This window comes from Schistocerca nitens, chromosome 12 (assembly GCF_023898315.1).
Source record: "Schistocerca nitens isolate TAMUIC-IGC-003100 chromosome 12, iqSchNite1.1, whole genome shotgun sequence".
NCBI lineage: Eukaryota > Metazoa > Arthropoda > Insecta > Orthoptera > Acrididae > Schistocerca > Schistocerca nitens.
The window spans coordinates 101389384-101408207 of record NC_064625.1 but is presented as its reverse complement, the minus strand read 5'-3'; the positions used below and the strand labels follow the sequence as shown (position 1 = coordinate 101408207).

Genomic DNA, 18824 nt, shown 5'->3' with positions numbered 1-18824 from the left:
AATGGAATGTAGTCGAATTAAGTCGGGTGATGCTGAGGGAATTAGATTAGGAAATGAGACACTTAAAGTATTAAAGGCGTTTTGCTATTTGGGGAGCAAAATAACTGATGATGGTTGAAGTAGAGAGGATATAAAATGTAGACTGGCAATGGCAAGGAAAGCGTTTCTGAAGAAGAGAAATTTGTTAACATTGAGTATAGATTGAAGTGTCAGGAAGTCGTTTCTGAAAGTATTTGTATGGAGTGTAGCCATGTATGGAAGTGAAACGTGGATGATAAATAGTTTAGACAAGAAGAGAATAGAAGCTTTTGAATTGTGGTGCTACAGAAGAATGCTGAAGATTAGATGGGTAGATCACATAACTAATGAGGAGGTATTGAATAGATTTGGGGAGAAGAGGAGTTTGTGGCACAATTTGACTAGAAGAAGGGATCAGTTGGTAGGACATGTTCTGAGACATCAAGGGATCACCAATTTAGTACTGGAGGGCAGTGTGGAAGGTAAAAATCTTAGAGGGAGACCAAGAGATGAATACACTAAACAGATTCAAAAGGATGTAGGTTGCAGTAGGTACTGGGAGATGAAGAAGCTTGCACAGGATAGAGTAGCATGGAGAGCTGCATCAAACCAGTCTCAGGACTGAAGACCACAACAACAACAACGTAGCTAAACATTCCATCCTATACTTGGAATTGGCGCCAGGGCTATGCGTAGTGCCAGTTTGTACAGTGTTCTCAGCCCCTCGCATAGTTTTTACACTTTGCTGCTTGGGCACTGTCCACTTGGGCACATAATGGAGTTGAGTACTTCTTGTCTGATGTATGGAGGACACATGCACATATGTAGTGACATGGGGAACAAGGGACCTTGATTCTTTTAAGGCAATTTTGTGGTGAAAGATTATGGTAGAAGGAAATATGCTGACACTAACATGACTCATCGCTTCAGAAATATCTTGGTTTCTCCACTGTGAAAAGTCACTGGTTAATTGGAGTAAACTGAACTTAATAGACCATTTAATTTTGCTGTTTAGTTTGTCATCAATTAAACTCATATACACCATTTTCTTATTGAAGAAAGTAAATCTGAGGGTGAAGATCAAAGGAAATGTTTGCCTCATCACATGTTTCAAGTGAAGAAATTAGGAGCTGTGAGATTCTTCCGAGTGGTGGTTGAACTATCCAAAATCAAGTCCATAGATTACCATGACTTATGCTTCAATCCCTTGCTTGCATTTTCCCTCGATACATAAACACCAGTTTCTATGTTTAGCACAATGGATTTCCTACATTCTGTAAATGTTTACCGCTCAGACACCACTACCATGTTTCTGAGCATGTAACTGCTAACAAAGGACCAGAAACAAAAAACTACCATGTGGTTTTTTTTTTTTTTTTTTTTTTTTTTTTTTTTTTTTTTTAGAATAGATTTGAAATTTATATTTTCAGCAACGATGGCCCTCGCAACTACAAGAGAACGGCGTAACAATGCTGGCAACCGCATGGCAAAGTTGCTGAATGAGGAAGAGGAAGATGAGTTCTACAAGACCACATATGGTGGATTCAGTGAAAATGAAAATGATGATGATTATCAGTAAGTCATTTTACTCTCCATATACTTAGAGCATGCTTTAATTTTGTCCTGGTTCATTATTTTCACATAATGTTGGACAAAAATATTATTGTATCATTCTAATTAGAGAAACTTTAAATTCATGTAATTTGAAAGGGGAGCCAGTGCAGTCTGAAGCACTGATTAATTCAAACAACAGAAAATTACAGTTATGTCTCCCTCAGATCCACCAGGAATAATGGGAGTCCTTCAGATAATGTAGACTGCTCTTCAGTTACCTACACTCACCTCACGCGGCATGGCTTATGTATCTAGCAGGTAACTGTATTGGCCCCAGCATGACAGTGCAAGGTACCAATATGTTCCAAAAAGCCATGTGCAAAAATGTGATTTTTCAGGGGGTCGTATCTCAGGTTCTATTGGTCCCAGAGATTAGGTGCCAAGTGCAGTGGTGGCTCGTACAAAATTATATCACTGTGCCAAAATGTAGTGGCCTATAGCATTTTGTCTTACCACGGTAGTAATTGTAACTAAAAGATGTTGGTATCTATGGGAATCGAACCTCGAGTCCCCAGATTACCAGCCTATGCTTTAGATCACTCACCCACGGTGGAGTTATGAAAACAATGCTTTAAAAATCCACCATACTCTATGCTTGCTCAATTTGTTACATGCAGTTTCAAAGAAAACTACTGACTTTTGAATTCAGATTGACTTCAGATTAATTATTGTCCAGAACATGATCTTCCCTTCCTGAAACCACCTTGAGAGTCACCTAAATTACTCTCCAGTTATGCAGTTGGTTGCAAAAAATTCCTCTGTAGTTCCACCTTCCTCTCTTCTGGGAATTTTTCTGTTTTCTCAAAGTTTTTAAAAAAAGGCCCTTCCAATAGTTCTGTTATTGTAGAGTCTACTCTACTAGATTTATAAGGTTTTAATAACTTTTTCAATTTCTTTGATAGTTGGGGGTAAATATTCTTCTAGATTTTGATGAGTGTTTGAGTATTCGAGCTTATGGATTGGTTCTGGACAATTAACACGCTGATCAAAATATTTCACCAGTATTTCAAAGTATTACAGCTGCAGGTATGCGAGTCTCGTTTCACACCCCTCTGTTGTCCGATTTACCTATCAAGTACATCTACCTAACGCTTTAAATCTCACTTTTTCCCCCAAAGGTCTACTGGAAAAGAGCCCCTTTAGCAGATCATCTACAGAAAACACATTCATACTAAATTTCCTCATATACTTGCTTGTCTTACCACCATCTAGCCTATAGTCTTTTGAGTAACAAGGGCAGTAATCGTAACTAAATAAAATACATTTGTTTGATGTATATAAACTGAACTGTTATTTTTAAATTTTATAATTTATAGTTTAACAGTGCTAGGAATAAAATAAAATGGAACAAAGTGTTGATGCCAGGGGAATAGAACCTGGGTCTGTGAATTACCAGTCTGAGTCTTTTGAGTAACAAGGGCAGTAATCGTAACTAAATAAAATACATTTGTTTGATGTATATAAACTGAACTGTTGTTTTTAAATTTTATAATTTATAGTTTAACAGTGCTAGGAATAAAATAAAATGGAACAAAGTGTTGATGCCAGGGGAATAGAACCCGGGTCTGTGAATTACCAGTCTGTGCTTTACACCACACGTCCACAGTATCGTCACAACAACACCCCTTTAAAAAGTCCTCATACTCTACCCTTGCACCGTATGCTATTCACAGTTTCAAAGAAAAAGAGAGACCTGGTGCTGTCGTAGTGCCAGAAGGGATGACATCACAACAGAACATGCACAATAGAAAACATACAGCTGCATCACTTCTCTGAGTTGGCCATAGTGCTGCAGACCGTAGTGACACTTCAACTGGTTTCTAGTTATTGTGGAGAGAGCATTACAAACATGTTTTTGTCCATTCATAACAGCATACATTTGAAGAGAATTTGCTAAATTTTAGTGCGATTTCTGGCTCACATTTGAAGAGAAATGGCATAATTTTAGTGAAATGCTTACAGTGTGCTTTAGTACATGATAACCAGCCACCACTGGTCAAATGTTTTGAATGGCCCTTATCCTAGTGCTAGCGATCTTTTGTATACCTATTAGGAGAATACACGTTCTGTAGCTGTCCTACAGTATAAGGCCAAAATTCAACATTATACCCTTCCTCCAGCCCAGACAAATTGAGCAAATCAGCTGGTTCTTTTGCATTAGGTGTGGTCTATGGTGGAGCTTAGGCAGCGTACAAAAACACCACTTGTTCATGGGCAGCTACTGAGAAAATCCCGAAAAACCATAATTTTCTGGTGTGAAAATTACCAGTTGGGGAAATGGCCACTTCTGTAATTTCTAGTCATCGCAGTTCGTCAAAATTTTCACCATATACTCTTAAGATGATATTTTTGAGGAACATCAGAACTTTTTTCAGTATCATTATCTGTTGCCAAGATCCAGAGGCTCAAAGTTACTGTACTTCTGCATGTAATGTCTGGTATGAGGTGTAAATGTGGTTTTAAGTGTCATCGTGAACACATTACAAAAATTCTACCGTCATCACAATTGTTCTAACGTCACCAAACTATATTTTTAGCCAGCATTTTTCCACCTCGAAAACTTTGACACACTTTCTGTCTATATTAGGCACTTCGTGCAATACAGATATCCCCAAGGTGGTATTGCGTGGGCTAAAACAGGTCTTAACATGACTGAAAAGAACTTAAAATGACTGCCAAAAGTAATGTAGAATTTGAAATACTGTAAATTTAATAAAATATTTCTAATGGCATTTTTACTTTTCTTAACCCCTTAACTTAACAGATTTTCCCCCCCTTCGAAATTGTTGAAAATCACTGCTAATAAAATCCCGAATTTCTCATGCACTGGACTTTGACTAAAGTATCCAGAAACTAGACATCATTTTTTAGTTTTTGTGTATCTATGACACCCCCCCCCCCCCTCCATGAACCATGGACCTTGCCGTCGGTGGCAAGGCTTGCGTGCCTCAGTGATACAGATAGCCGTACCGTAGGTGAAACCACAACGGAGGGGTATCTGTTGAGAGGCCAGACAAACGTGTGGTTCCTGAAGAGGGGCAGCAGCCTTTTCAGTAATTGCAGGGGCGACAGTCTGGATGATTGACTGATCTGGCCTTGTAACAATAACCAAAATGACCTTGCTGTTCTGGAACTGCGAACGGCTGAAAGCAAGGGGAAACTAGAGCTGTAATTTTTCCTGAGGGCATGCAGCTTTACTGTATGATTAAATGATGATGACGTCCTCTTGGGTAAAATATTCCGGAGGTAAAATAGTCCCCCATCCGGATCTCCGGGCGGGGACTACTCAGGAGGACGTCGTTATCGGGAGAAAGAAAATTGGCGTTCTACGGATCGGAGCGTGGAATGTCAGATCCCTTAATCGGGCAGGTAGGTTAGAAAATTTAAAAAGGGAAATGGATAGGTTAAAGTTAGATATAGTGGGAATTAGTGAATTTCGGTGGCAGGAGGAACAAGACTTTTGGTCAGGTGAATACAGGGTTATAAATACAAAATCAAATAGGGGTAATGCAGGAGTAGGTTTAATAATGAATAAAAAAATAGGAGTACGGGTAAGCTACTACAAACAGCATAGTGAACCCATTATTGTGGCCAAGATAGACACAAAGCCCACGCCTACTACAGTAGTACAAGTTTATATGCCAACTAGCTCTGCAGATGACGAAGAAATTGATGAAATGCATGATGAGATAAAAGAAATTATTCAGATAGTGAAGGGAGACAAAAATTTAATAGTCATGGAATTCGAGAGTAGGAAAAGGGAGAGAAGGAAACGTAGTAGGTGACTATGGATTGGGGGTAAGAAATGAAAGTGGAAGCCGCCTGGTAGAATTTTGCACAGAGCATAATTTAATCATAGCTAACACTTGGTTCAAGTATCATGAAAGAAGGTTGCATACATGGAAGTACCCTGGAGATACTAAAAGGTATCAGATAGATTATATAATGGTAAGATAGAGATTTAGTAACCAGGTTTTAAATTGTAAGACATTTCCAGGGGCCGATGTGGACTCTGACCACAATCGATTGGTTATGAACTGTAGATTAAAACTGAAGAAACTGCAAAAAGGTGGGAATTTAAGGAGATGGGACCTGGATAAACTGACAGAACCAGAGGTTGTAGAGAGTTTCAGGGAGAGCATAAGGGAACAATTGACAGGAATGGGGGAAAGAAATACAGTAGAAGAAGAATGGGTGGCTTTGAGGGATGAAATAGTGAAGGCAGCAGAGGATCAAATAGGTACAAAGACTAGGGCTGTTACCCAAGGACAGTGTCTTGAAAGGAGGATATAAGATGAACATCAACAAAAGCAAAACGAGGATAATGGAATGTAGTCAAATTAAGTCGGGCAATGCTGAGGGAATTAGATTAGGAAATGAGACACTTAAAGCAGTAAAAGAGTTTTGCTGTTTGGGGAGCAAAATAACTGATGATGGTTGAAGTAGAGAGGATATAAAATGTAGACTGGCAATGGCAAGGAAAGCGTTTCTGAAGAGGAAATATTTGTTAACATCGAGTATAGATTTAAATGTCAGGAAGTCGTTTCTGAAAGTATTTGTATGTAGTGTAGCCACGTATGGAAGTGAAACGTGGATGATAAATAGTTTAGACAAGAAGAAAATAGAAGCTTTCGAAATGTGGTGCTACAGAAGAATGCTGAAGATTAGATGGGTAGATCATGAAACTAATGAGGAGGTATTGAATATAATTGGGGAGAAGAGGAGCTTTTGGCACAACTTGACTAGAAGAAGTGATCGGTTGGTAGGACATATTCTGAGACATCAAGGGATCACCAATTTAGTATTGGAGGACAGCGTGGAGGGTAAAAATCGTCGAGGGAGACCAAGAGATGAATACACTAAGCAGATTCAGAAGGATGTAGGCTGCAGTAGGTACTGGGAGATGAAGAAGCTTGCACAGGATAGAGTAGCATGGAGAGCTGCATCAAACCAGTCTCAGGACTGAAGACCACAACAACAAATAACATCTATGAAGTCTAACCATGTATTTCACAGTGGTTTCCTATGAACATAAATCATGTAGAAGCTGACTGGAGCTCAGTTGAAGTATTTATCTTTTACCACAGATGAGCACTTGTCACTCAAATGACGAAATCATCACTTTCAGTCACAAATGAAGTAACATCATGTTCTTCTACTAAATTCAATGTCAGAGTCAGTATCACTGTAGTAATCTTTTTTTGGAAACCATTGTCTTAACAACAATGTAGGAGAGAGTCTGAAAGTGTGCATTTTGTTGTTGTGTATCCAAAGCCACGACTGGTTTAAACAATATCTAATGGAAGCAGCCTGAACCAAAACATGACAACCAGACTACAAATGTAGTACCAGATGCTCTCTAGTGCCCAAACACTTAACTATCGCCGGCCGGAGTGGCCGAGCGGTTCTAGACGCTACAGTCGGGAACCGCGCGACCGCTACGGTCGCAGGTTCGAATCCTGCCTCAGGCATGGATGTGTGTGATGTCCTTAGGTTAGTTAGGTTTAAGTAGTTCTAAGTTCTAGGGGACTGATGACCTCAGCAGTTAAGTCCCATAGTGCTCAGAGCCATTTGAACCATTTTTGAACTTAACTATCAGTGCTACAATGGATATGAGTGGGATTTTATTGTTTTGGAGATCTGTTCTTAAGTTGCCCAGTCATACTCGGGATTTTAAGTTTCTGTCAAAATAATAACAATTATGTGGCTCAGAGTTTTATGTTAAGGGGTTAAGATACAAATCATAAGGCAGGCATTTTTGATAAATTGTGAGTAGAGTATTCAGAAAAGATGTAAAGCAAACAATTTTATGTGATCCGTAGCTGTTCATTGTTAATGTGTGTCAAAGTATATAAATGTACAGAAGAATATAAAACTTTACTGACCCATAGAATTAATTTCGTATAAGAAGCACACCCTGCTGTATTGGGGAAAGGAAGGAAAGCAGCAGATAAATGCATCTGTTGGAGCAGAAAAAAAAGGCAAATATTATCCTTTTTAAAAGACTTGGACAGACAAGTAAAGAACCAGCAGTCTCAGCCCTCATTCTGCCCCCATCACTAAAAATTTTGGCATGGAAACATATTTGTGTTTTCTTGTGCTGAAAGAGTGTAGCAGAAAAGACAGTAGAAGTGGAAGCCAAAGAGAGAGGAGATATTGATGGTCAGTGAGAGACAGTGGCAGTAAAAGAGAAAGAGGGGTGGATGGAGGTAGTAGTGGGAGAAAAGAGAGAGGACTCAGTGGAAATTAAATATATAGATGAATTTATAATTTTCTGTGCAAAAAGAGTGCAAAAGTGTTTGGATGCCAAAGTTTTTGGTGAGGGACATGGAATGAGGATCAAGGCAGCTGGTACCCCACTTTTATGTAAGTCCTTAAAGAGGATAATATTCACCTTTTTGTGCTGTGACTGAAACATTTTTCTACCGGTAATTATATACTATCTCCCTGAAGATACTGTCTGTACATTGTCTTCTTGGATGCAAAGTAGCTTGAGAAATTTATTTTTTTAATCAAAACTGTAATGGATTTTTCAGATCTGAAGAAGAAGCAGAGGATGAAGTTGACTCGGATTTCAGTATTGAGGAAAATGATGAGCCTATATCTGAAAATGAAGATGACCAGCCCAAGAAGAAGAGGAGGCTGGTGACAAAGGCTTATAAGGTTTGTGTATAGCACAATGTTGTGATTATGCAAGATGTTATCAGATCTCTTTCACTAACCTGCACCTTGTACTGTTACAATAGTGCCTCTTTGTAGGTTCCGAGGGCCTTCTTAGAGGAATGGTGTCAAAATCCTCAACAGCAATTGTATTTAATACTAGGCAATCTGGATTTTCTTGCTGTTGCAGACATACAATGAAATGACTGCCGTACAATACTGAAGCATGAGAAAAATGTCCCCATTCATTTGGCATAGGCTTTTCTGTCTTTGGATGCTGCTGTCCAATTATTCTTGGTTCAGTTTGCCATTCTGTATTTCTTATGGATCTAAGAGGCATACTTTGCATCTTATTTCTCTTACTGCCAGTCTTCCACAGTCTGGAGTGGTTTTGTACCATTCAGCAACCTGTTTCTCAAAACAGTTGTTCATCTTTTATTTATATACAGTTGTAAAATCTCTGTAAGTGAATAATTGGCCTGTATTCTGTCAAAAACTTTTATTATAATTATTTAGGATGTAATTTTTAGTTATTGCCAAGAGCTACTGATAAAATAAACCTTCATTCACTTCCATGTTGTTGAAACCATCGTCAGGCTACGTAGAATTTTTGGCATAATCTCTGTGGTATCACTCTTACTGTGTAGTTTCTGTACAAGTTGTAGATAGCATTTTGCTCTTTGTTTGATCCTTGCTACTTTCAGAATTTCAAAGAGTGTATTCCAGTCAACAGTGTCAATGCTATAAATGTGGGTTGACTGTTCTTCAGTTTATTTTTCAGGATAAACCGTAGGGTCAGTATTGCCTTGTGTATTCCCAAATTTCTCTCAAACACAAATGGATCTTCCCTGAGGTCAGCTTCTACCAGTTTTTCCATTCTTCTGTAAATAATTTGAATCAGTATTTTGCAGGCACACCTTACTAAACTGTTGGTTCAGTAATATTCTCCAATGTCAGTTCCTGTCTTCTTTGGAATAGAAATTATTACATTCTTCTTGAAGTCTGAGGGTGTTTCGCTTGTCTCACGTATCTTGCACACCATGTAAAATGTCTTTATCGTGGCAGGCTTTCCCAAAGATTTTGGTAATTCTGAGGAAGTGTCATCTAATCCAGGAACCTGTGTAAAATTTTTCCCATACTATCATGTCCATCTCATCTTCATATACTTATTTTTGTCGTTCTTCACTATTGTCTTCAATTTTGTTTCCTTTGTATATATTCCTTTCAAATTTTCCTTCTTTGCTTATTATTAGCATTCCATTTGTTTTCCTATATTCATACATGTGCGTCTATATTATTCAAAGGCCTCTTTAATTTTCGTGTAGATGGCATCTCGTGTTTCCCCTAGCCAAGCATGCTTCTGCAGCCCTGCATTTCTTGTTGAGCCATTCCTGCTTCACTATTTTGCACTTCCTGTCAGAGTCATTTTTTATACATCTGTACATCTGTGTTCGCTTTTGTCTGCTTCATTTTATGCATGTTTTCTTTTTTACTTTTTTTCAATTAAATACAATATGTCTTGCATTATTCATGGATTTTTACTAGGAGTTGCCGTTTTGCCTATGTCATCCTTTGATGCCTTCACTACTTCATCTCTCAAAACTACCTATTAATCTTCAGTTTTGTTCCTGTCTTGTATGTCAAGTTAAGTGTTGTCTAATGCTATTTTTGAAACTCTCAACAACCTTGAGTTTTTTCCAATTTATCAAAGTTCCATCTCCTATGCTTCCTACTTCTTTTGCAGTGTTTGTAACCAATAAAGTACGATCAGAATCCATATCTGTTCTTGGAGATGTTTTGCAGTTTGAAACGTGGCTTCAGAATCTCTGTTTTGTCATTATGATGTATGGAAAGTTCAAATTGTTCTGTTGTGCCATGATGTACTCTATCTAATACAGCTACCTCTTCTCCAGGTCTCTTTCACACATACAGCCTTCTTTCGTGATTCCTAAACCAGGAACTAGCAATGATTAAATTATACTTGACACAAAATTCTAACAGATAGATCCTTTTCCATGCCTAAGTCCATATTCTCCTATGATTTTTCCTTCTCTTCATTTTCCTACTTTTGAATTCCAGTCTCCCATCACAGTTAAGTTATCATCTCCCATAACTACCTGAATAATCTTTTATTTCATCATGCATTCTTTCATTCTATTTTTCAGCTGTGGGACTAGTCAGCATACAGACTTGTACTAGTGTAGTGGATGGTGGTTTCATTCTATCTTGGCTACAATAATGCATTCACCTTGCTGTTCATGGTAGCTTACCCATACTTCTACTTTCATATTCATTATTAGACTCACTGCTGAGATTACCCCTATTTGATTTTGTGTTGATAATCCTGTTATAACCTGCCCGAAAATCCTGTTCTTCTTGCCACTGGACTTAATTAATTCACATTATATATCACTTCAATCCATCCATCTCCCTCACTGAATTCACAATCGGATATTCATGTTCTTTGACCTCAGAAATTCCTTTTCTAAAGAAATAATTTTTATCATTAGCAAAAGACGCAACATAAGCTACACTGCCCTTGGCTGCTACTGTGATAGGACGTCTGTACTCTTCACCAACACCAGCTATTTAATAAAATATTCTCCACCTGAAGATGATGAGGCGAATCATCGAAACATGTAATGGCAAAATACATAAAAAGTGATTGTTTTGTTTTTATTTATCAACAGTCGCAGCCCTCATAATTCTGTCCTTTATGTACGAAATAATCAGCTGTGGAATATACAAACTACTTTGTTGAGACATTGTGTTTACTTTGCTTTATGTTTATTTTCCAGGAACCACGTGTGGTCTTGCGAAAAGTAGACAAGCAGCCTCAAGATGACAAGCCACCTACTGAAGAGAAAAAAGAGGAGAAAAAGCCGAGGAGGCGGCGGAGGCAGTTTAAAGAAAACCTAGAGAACTACGGTACAGTGCCTTTTGTGCTGTTCACTTGCACGTGTCCAAAACACGACTCAGTGTCAGGAAGTGCCAAGCATTAGTAGCTTGTATAGTAGTAGTTGCTTTGTGCATAATGGTTGGGAAATAACTTTACACAGTAGCAGCCAGAAAGACGTCTCAGTGGAATGAGTGTACGCAGAAATGGGCAGAAGTGAGCATGGTTGACATACGTAGGCCAGTAGAATATCTCTCTATTCACTTTCAAACAATGAAAACTCCATATAGTAATATCAACAATGTAGGAAAAGGTAGATTGCTACTTACTGTAAAGAAGACATTTTAAATTGCAGACAGGCACAATTGAAAGACACTTGAACAAAGCTGTCGACCACAGCTTTCATCAGCAAAACAGAGAAATACACACAAGCAAGCACACCTCATACAGTCATTACCACCAACTCTGGCAGAATGTATTCTGGCCTGAGATGCTGCAGTCGATGGTCATGTGTGCGTTAGGTGTGCATGCCAACAAAATGTTTACATTATGTTTGTTTATTTTCATTAGCTTCCAGTTCAAATAAACACGTGGATCATTTGCACTTCAGTATTGCCGCTGTCATTATCACCCTACAATTACTCATGAAAAAACCACACTGCCATTTGAACCTGTCAGACCAAGCAACCACAAGCCTCTCTCATCACTCTGCAAGTAATTGGCCCAACTCGCTCAACACTCTCTCAAACTGCCTACCGTCAGCTGACATGGCTTCTTTTATTACAGTGGCTTCTGATGACATCATTGTGTCAGCATCAGTCAATCTGTGTATCAGAATTACACAATTTCTTCTCAATAAAATTATCATTTATACTATTTCAGATGACACTGAAAGGCAATTTTAAGCAATATATGGTGCAGCAAAATAGAATATGGTGACCCTCACAGAATGCCAGTTCTGTTCACGTGAAAATCGAGTTTATAATATATTGACGGAACCTTGGCACAAAAATAAATAGAAACAAAAATCCATATAGAAGTATCAAAAACAAAAATGGAATAGAATGTGTGTGTGTGTGTGTGTGTGTGTGTGTGTGTGTGTGTGTGTGTGTGTGTGCGTGCGTGCGTGCGTGCGTGCGTGCGTGCATGCGTGTGTGTGTGTGTGTGTGTGATAGTTGTAAATTCGGTTCTTAGAGTGACCATGTGTTTCCATAACCCAGATAAATTCACCTCAGTTGGCAAAGTAGTCTAATAAGTCAGTTGTGAATAACCTGTTTTTCCAAGCAAACTCATTTTTCCTCAATAAATAAACCACCTAATCAAAGGAATAATTTCAAAAATAATGTTGTAGGCTCTCTCGTCACCAACATAGAGAGAGAAAAGATGTTAAAGGAATAGCAGGAATTATGACAGTAATTAGTTGCTTCACTTCAAATTTATGTCAGTTAATTCAATTATTCATGCTGAGTGGCAAATAGATGATGCTGGTAAAAAAGAAAGGAAAAAAACAGTAACAGAAATTCTACACTCACATGAAAGTATATTCATGATCATCAGTAAACATTACTTTTTGTTTAAAATATCCTATATATACAACTTCTTGACTTATTTGTTTTGTAAATATAAAATATATGTGTCTTGAAAAATAATCTTGTTGCCCTCCATAAATTATTTCAGTTCTCTCAGGTAATAGTATTCGATTCCACATACCGTAATATATTGTCTTCAACTTCCACTCAGAATCAAACTATTATTAATATGTTTATATTTTACACATCAAAGGTAGCAAGCCAGCATGAACTCATCAAAAAGAACAAGAAATTATACACAGTCATAATCGTAAATGTTATTCTGGTGCTGCAACAGTGATGGGACATTACAGAGATAATATGTGAGCACTCATCTAAAGAGAGATCGCCTTCGACACTTTGCAGGTGGCAAACAGGCACTCCACAGTTCAGTTTTGTCTTCAGAGGCATCATGCATTCTCCCAGTGACCAACGGTTATATGTAAACAAAAACACAGTTTGTGTAGATACATAGCGAACATTATTTCAACACAATAAAAGATGTAAAATGTTTGTTCATTCATGCATTTTATTGGCTGTTGAAAGAAGTGAGTCTCACAGATAGGTGGGTGGTATTGCATATTGTACGATGACAAGGGTTCAGTATGTGTGTGGAACAAATGAAGAATTACCACTTAATGCCTCTGTGTACACCTTATTTGTGTAAACCCTTCAGGAGCAGTATAGGAAGCATTATCATATATGCTAAATTCTTCACTTAATGCTGGTTCTCAAAACTTTGCAAGTGGGCTTTCATGGAATATTTGGTGTCTGTCTTCAGGTTTCTGGCAGCTGAGATTTTTCCATGTTGCTTTCTCATGGTTCCAGTGAACCTTTGACCATTTTTTCCACACTTCTGTGCGTATTTGTACATTCATAATCCCCTGTTAGTCCTATTAGGTATGGCACCACATATTTGAGGAATGTTGTATGATGCATTGCTTGAATGTTTTTTAAGCGTCACTTCATAGACTGACAGCATTTCCCCAATACCCTGCCAATGAACTGAAGTCTACCGTCTGCTTTACCTACGACTTGACCTATGTGATAGTTCATTTTCATATTCCTACAAATTGTTACATCTAGGAATTTGCATGAGATGATCAATTCCAACTTTGATCATCAATGTTTTATTCTCAGAATACAACTTTTCTGTACTTTGTGAGGTGAAGTGCACAAATTTATATTTCTGCATGGTTAAAGCAAGTTGTCAGTCTATGCCCAACTTTGAAATATTATCCAAATTTGAGTGGATAATAGTGCAGCTTTTCTCAAGTAGCTCTTCATTATAAATTACTGCATCATTTACACAATTTCGTTCACAAAATTCTAAATTTACTAGTATTGTTGTCCACCATGTGATTAATAGAAAACATAAACAGGGTCCCAACACACTTCCCTGGAGCACACTGGAGGTGATTTCTACATCTGTCAATGATATCCCATCCAAGACAACTTGCTGCATCCTCCCTATCAGGTATCCTCAGTCTGATCACAAATGTTTTCTGATACTCCTGATGCTTGTATTTATGTTAATACAGGCAGTATTGAACTGTGTGAACACCTCAGCACTGATTACCTCGTGACATAAAATCCTAATATTCTTTCCTATGCCCCAGAATTATCTCAACGGGATTTGATGGAGACATGGGTCTGTTTTCATCTTCATATGCACTGAAATTGTTCTATACTGTGTTGTAAACACTGTGTTATAAAGGGCTGATTGATTTATGTGGCTCAGTTTTTTCCTCTCTAAACAAATGAAGCAATAAATAGAATTGAAACATGAGTTTTGTGATGTTATTGTTGTTGTGGTCTTCAGTCCTGAGACTGGTTTGATGCAGCTCTCCATGCTACTCTATCCTGTGCAAGCTTCTTCATCTCCCAGTACCTACTGCAACCTACATCCTTCTGAATCTGCTTAGTGTATTCATCTCTTGGTCTCCCTCTACGATTTTTACCCTCCACGCTGCCCTCCAGTACTAAATTGGTGATCCCTCGATGCCTCATCACATGTCCTACCAACCGATCCCTTCTTCTAGTCAAGTTGTGCCACAAACTTCTCTTCTCCCCAATCCTATTCAATAGTTCCTCATTAGTTATGTGGAGTTTTGTGATATGTTGAGATAATTTTCAAATCTACTTAGTGGTGACAAATGTCTATGAAAATATTTTAGAAGTGGGATTCATTGCAGTTTTTTTAGTTGTTTCTTGAAACATTTTGAAAATATAAGTAATGTAAACAATTTTTCTCTCTATATACTGCCATAAAAATTAGTACAGCCTTTTAAAGGTTTCAGTTCACTCAAGATTTATTGTTGCAACAGCACACTTGGAGTACATGATTACATTTATAGATGAACAGCACTAGGGGTCACGAGGTACCAGTTATCGACCCATGCTGAAACATACATTTTACTGCATGGTGTATCATCCACAGGCAACAATGGAGGCACTAACTGTGGCACCCAGTTGATCGTACAGATGGCGAATACTGTCCCGGAATATGCAATGCCACGTCTTCTCTACCTGTTCGTGTAGTTCTCTAAGGGTTGTTGGTTGAAGAGTTCCCCAAGTTACTTCTGTCCCACCATGTACCACACATGTTCGATTGGAGACAAGTTTGGAGATCATACTGGAAAGGGAAGTTGCTGCATGTTTTTCAGAGCAGATTGAGTTTCATGGGCAGTGTGTGGGCAAGCATTATCTGTTGGAACAACACATCTTCTACCTGTTGCAAGAACAGCAAAAGAACAAGCCTAACAACATTCTGTATGTACCAAGCTCCAGTTGCCATCCCCTCCGGAAACATCAAAGTTGAACGAGAGTTGTAGCTTATCAAACCCCAGATCATAAGGCCTGGAGTGGAGTCATTGTATGTCAGATGAATACACTCTACGAGACAGCGCTCGTGAGGTCTGTGCCGTAAGTGCAAGTGATCATCATTTATATACAGGCAGAATCTGTTTTTGTTGAAAGCTGTTCTATCTTACAAGTGATCCTCTGATGGCACTAGTCAAGCCGTGCACATAATGCTGTGACATGAGTGAAAGACAGGCTAGAGTTGTGTGTGCCCATAGTCACACTGCTGATAATCAGTTTGCAACAGTTTGTGTTGACATATCTGAGCTCACAAGCTCTCTTATCTTTGCTGCGGAAGCTATACAATGTGTCAGTGCTGCCCTTACAATACGACAATCCGGACATGTGTCTGTACTGTGTGGTTTTTCATTACCTCATCTGTCGGTGTGAGAATGGTCACGTGACTACTGATAGCAGCATCATTGCACAACTGATGCAATACTTCATGTCCAACTTGTGTGGCAGTTGTCCAGAAGGGCCATCCCACCACTTGGAAGGCCACAGTTTGACCCCTTTCAAACTTGCTCAGTTGGCTATAGGAAACACAAATACATCTCCTTTCATTGTTGCTCGCTTGCTTCACACATTTGTGGCACACTGAGCCTTCTGGTTGTGAGCATTTCATGTTAAAGGGTGGGCACAGATGGCGATATGGTAGCTATGTCACTATGCTATCTGTTGGCGACAATGTTCTGTGTTATAATTGTGTCCTTAATGCTTGAGAAATTACTTGTTTTGTACTACTGTTGTAGCATAAAAATTGAAAGTGTCTGAGTAATTAATTGTATATATTTTTCCTCTTTATAACAATTCACAAGGAGATTTCTACAGTTATTGAAATACGCAATTTCAGAAAGAAAGTCTATCCGGCGTTCAACTCTAGCTAAATCGGCAGCGACGTTACAGAGGATGAAGGATCGCGACGAAGAGGGTCGAAGGCGGAAGCGTAAAGGTCCTCGGAGTTGGGAGTTCTACCAGCCGACGCAGGAGGAGCTGCTGGAAGAAGCCAAGATCACGGAAGAGGAGAACCTCCTCTCACTGGGTGAGAGCTGCAGATTGGCTCCTTTAATTGCTAGGTGTACTGCTTACAGCTCATCTTTGTGTATCCTCTTTGTTTCTACAACTTTACCAAATACTTTTTTTTTTTTTTGTATTTTCAAGAAATGTTAAGATTGTAAACAGAAAAAGCTATATTTGTATGAATGCAGTGTCTTGCGGTGGTAACATTGAATAAAAAGTTCTTGGGTTTCTGGTAATGATGAGTGATTAAAATTACATTGACAATGACTAATGAGTGCTCGGCCAAAAGCTCGTGTGATTTTAATCACTTGACATGACTGGAAACCTGAGAACTTTTTATTCAAAGCTATATTTGAATGCTATTATTCTTATCAGGCTATCGTGCTCAACATACAATGAAAGCTTTCACAACTGCATGTCATAGTTGCTGGTGAGTTGGCTTCCAAGTTGTAAGGCCATGGTCCATTTGTTCAGAGCTGCACAAGTCAATGGAGTCATATTGAGCAACACATTATGCCCTGTGAGCACTAATTTTTATGTGTTCTGGAGAAAAAAGAATTCTTCCACTATCTAAATCATATAAATCCAACTATCAAGTTTACATGGAAACTAAAACTGACAACACGATATCCTTCTTGAATGTTTTAGCTATGGGACAGACTGATGTAAGTTTGAAACATACGGTCTCTAGGAAAGTTACACATGCAGACAGATATTTCCATAACAACTCCAGATATCATCCACAAGGAAAGGTAGATGTCATTAAATGTCTTGTTGACAGAGCCAAAAGAATTTGCATTCTGGAACATCTTTACTCCAAATAAAAACATCTGAAGCAAGCTTTCGAGAAAAATGTCTATTCAGGCAAAAGAAGAAATAAAGTTCTGTGATCCAGTAACAGTATGCCAGAGGACAACAATAAAATACAGTGATGGAAGAAGTCAGTTTTGCTCCCCTTTATTCCCTTTTTTAAAAAAAGAAAAAAACTGATCTGATCAGGAAGGATTTACAGAAACATGACATCAGACCAGTTCTTAGAGCATCTAAGATAATATGTCAACCACACCAGTGTGTAAAGGGTAAAGACCCTCCTCTGTTGGCATGTGGAGTATATAAGATTCTGTGTACAGGTGGAAAGGTCAGCATTGTAACTAGCAAGAGAAGTGCGAATACTAGGCTGACTACGAAAAACAGGTCAGGAAATCATAAAACAAAGTTTTCTGAAACCAAAGTTGTGTCCACAACTGTTCAGTACAGAGAAGCCATTGAAATATATAAGTGTGGGGATAATTTTAACAGAAAAGAAGCAGCTAAGAAACTGAGGTACATACGGACAGTGGCTCTGCGAAATCGATTGATAAGTTTTTCTCCTTCAAAGGCAAAAATCAATATTCTATCTACGACAAGGATTATCTATGCTAATCACATGTAAACTAGACCACACCTATTTTACACAGGATTTAAGTCAATCTCCAATGTCCGACTTGTCAGTCGGTAAGACTCAGCGTCACTAGGAGCACCTCCGAAGATTAAGTTGCTCTCCAACATCTGACTCGTCAGCTAGCAAGACTCAGTGTCACCAGGAACACCTCTGAAAATGTCCAGCACATCTCTGGTTGAAACATCTGGAACCGAGAAGTTTCTTGGACCGTGGCCGTACAGTGCAGAAGACTTACCAACAGCTTTTGTGCTCATCCTCAGATGACTCACTCATTTTGTTACAGGATGTGAACTGTCAGTAGCATGTTTTCTGCTACTATACTGTATAAGAATATTTGAGAAGTTAGTTTATGGAGGCATGCGGCATTAATGTGTATGCACAGGTCATTAACAGTTGTTACATTCCGTCCCGTATTTTCCACAGGTCATGTAATTCACATAAATAACGGGTCACTGATTTGCATACACAATGATGGTGCCTGATAGTGACCCAGATGGGTTCCATAGCATTTACGTCAGACGAATTTGGTCACCGAGGCATTAGTGTGAGTTTACTATAATGCTCCTCAAACCATTGTAGTATGGTTCTGGCTCGCAGACACAGACAGTTATATCGTTGAAAGATGGCATCGTATGGTTCTGGCTCCCAGACACAGACAGTTATATTACTGAAAGAAGACATCACTGTCACGGGAGACGTCAAGCATGAAGAGATGCAAGTAGTTCGCAGCTGTCAGCGTGTTTTC

At 38.7% G+C, this 18824-nt stretch overlaps 1 protein-coding gene across 3 annotated transcripts in view; it reads left to right on the top strand.

Annotated features, from left to right (window-relative positions):
- LOC126215252 (putative uncharacterized protein DDB_G0268364) overlaps positions 1-18824 on the top strand; it is a 55656-nt gene that overhangs the window by 4271 nt on the left and 32561 nt on the right. The window contains exons 2-5 of one of the 3 annotated variants that reach the window (XM_049941926.1): positions 1449-1593; positions 8169-8295; positions 11091-11220; positions 16472-16660. In XM_049941926.1, the coding sequence (XP_049797883.1) occupies positions 1454-1593; positions 8169-8295; positions 11091-11220; positions 16472-16660 (586 nt within the window). In that variant the 5' untranslated portion in view covers positions 1449-1453. Of the gene's footprint in view, positions 1-1422; positions 1594-8168; positions 8296-11090; positions 11221-16471; positions 16661-18824 lie in introns of all 3 variants that reach the window. The other 2 variants (XM_049941925.1, XM_049941927.1) reach the window with 2 other exon arrangements.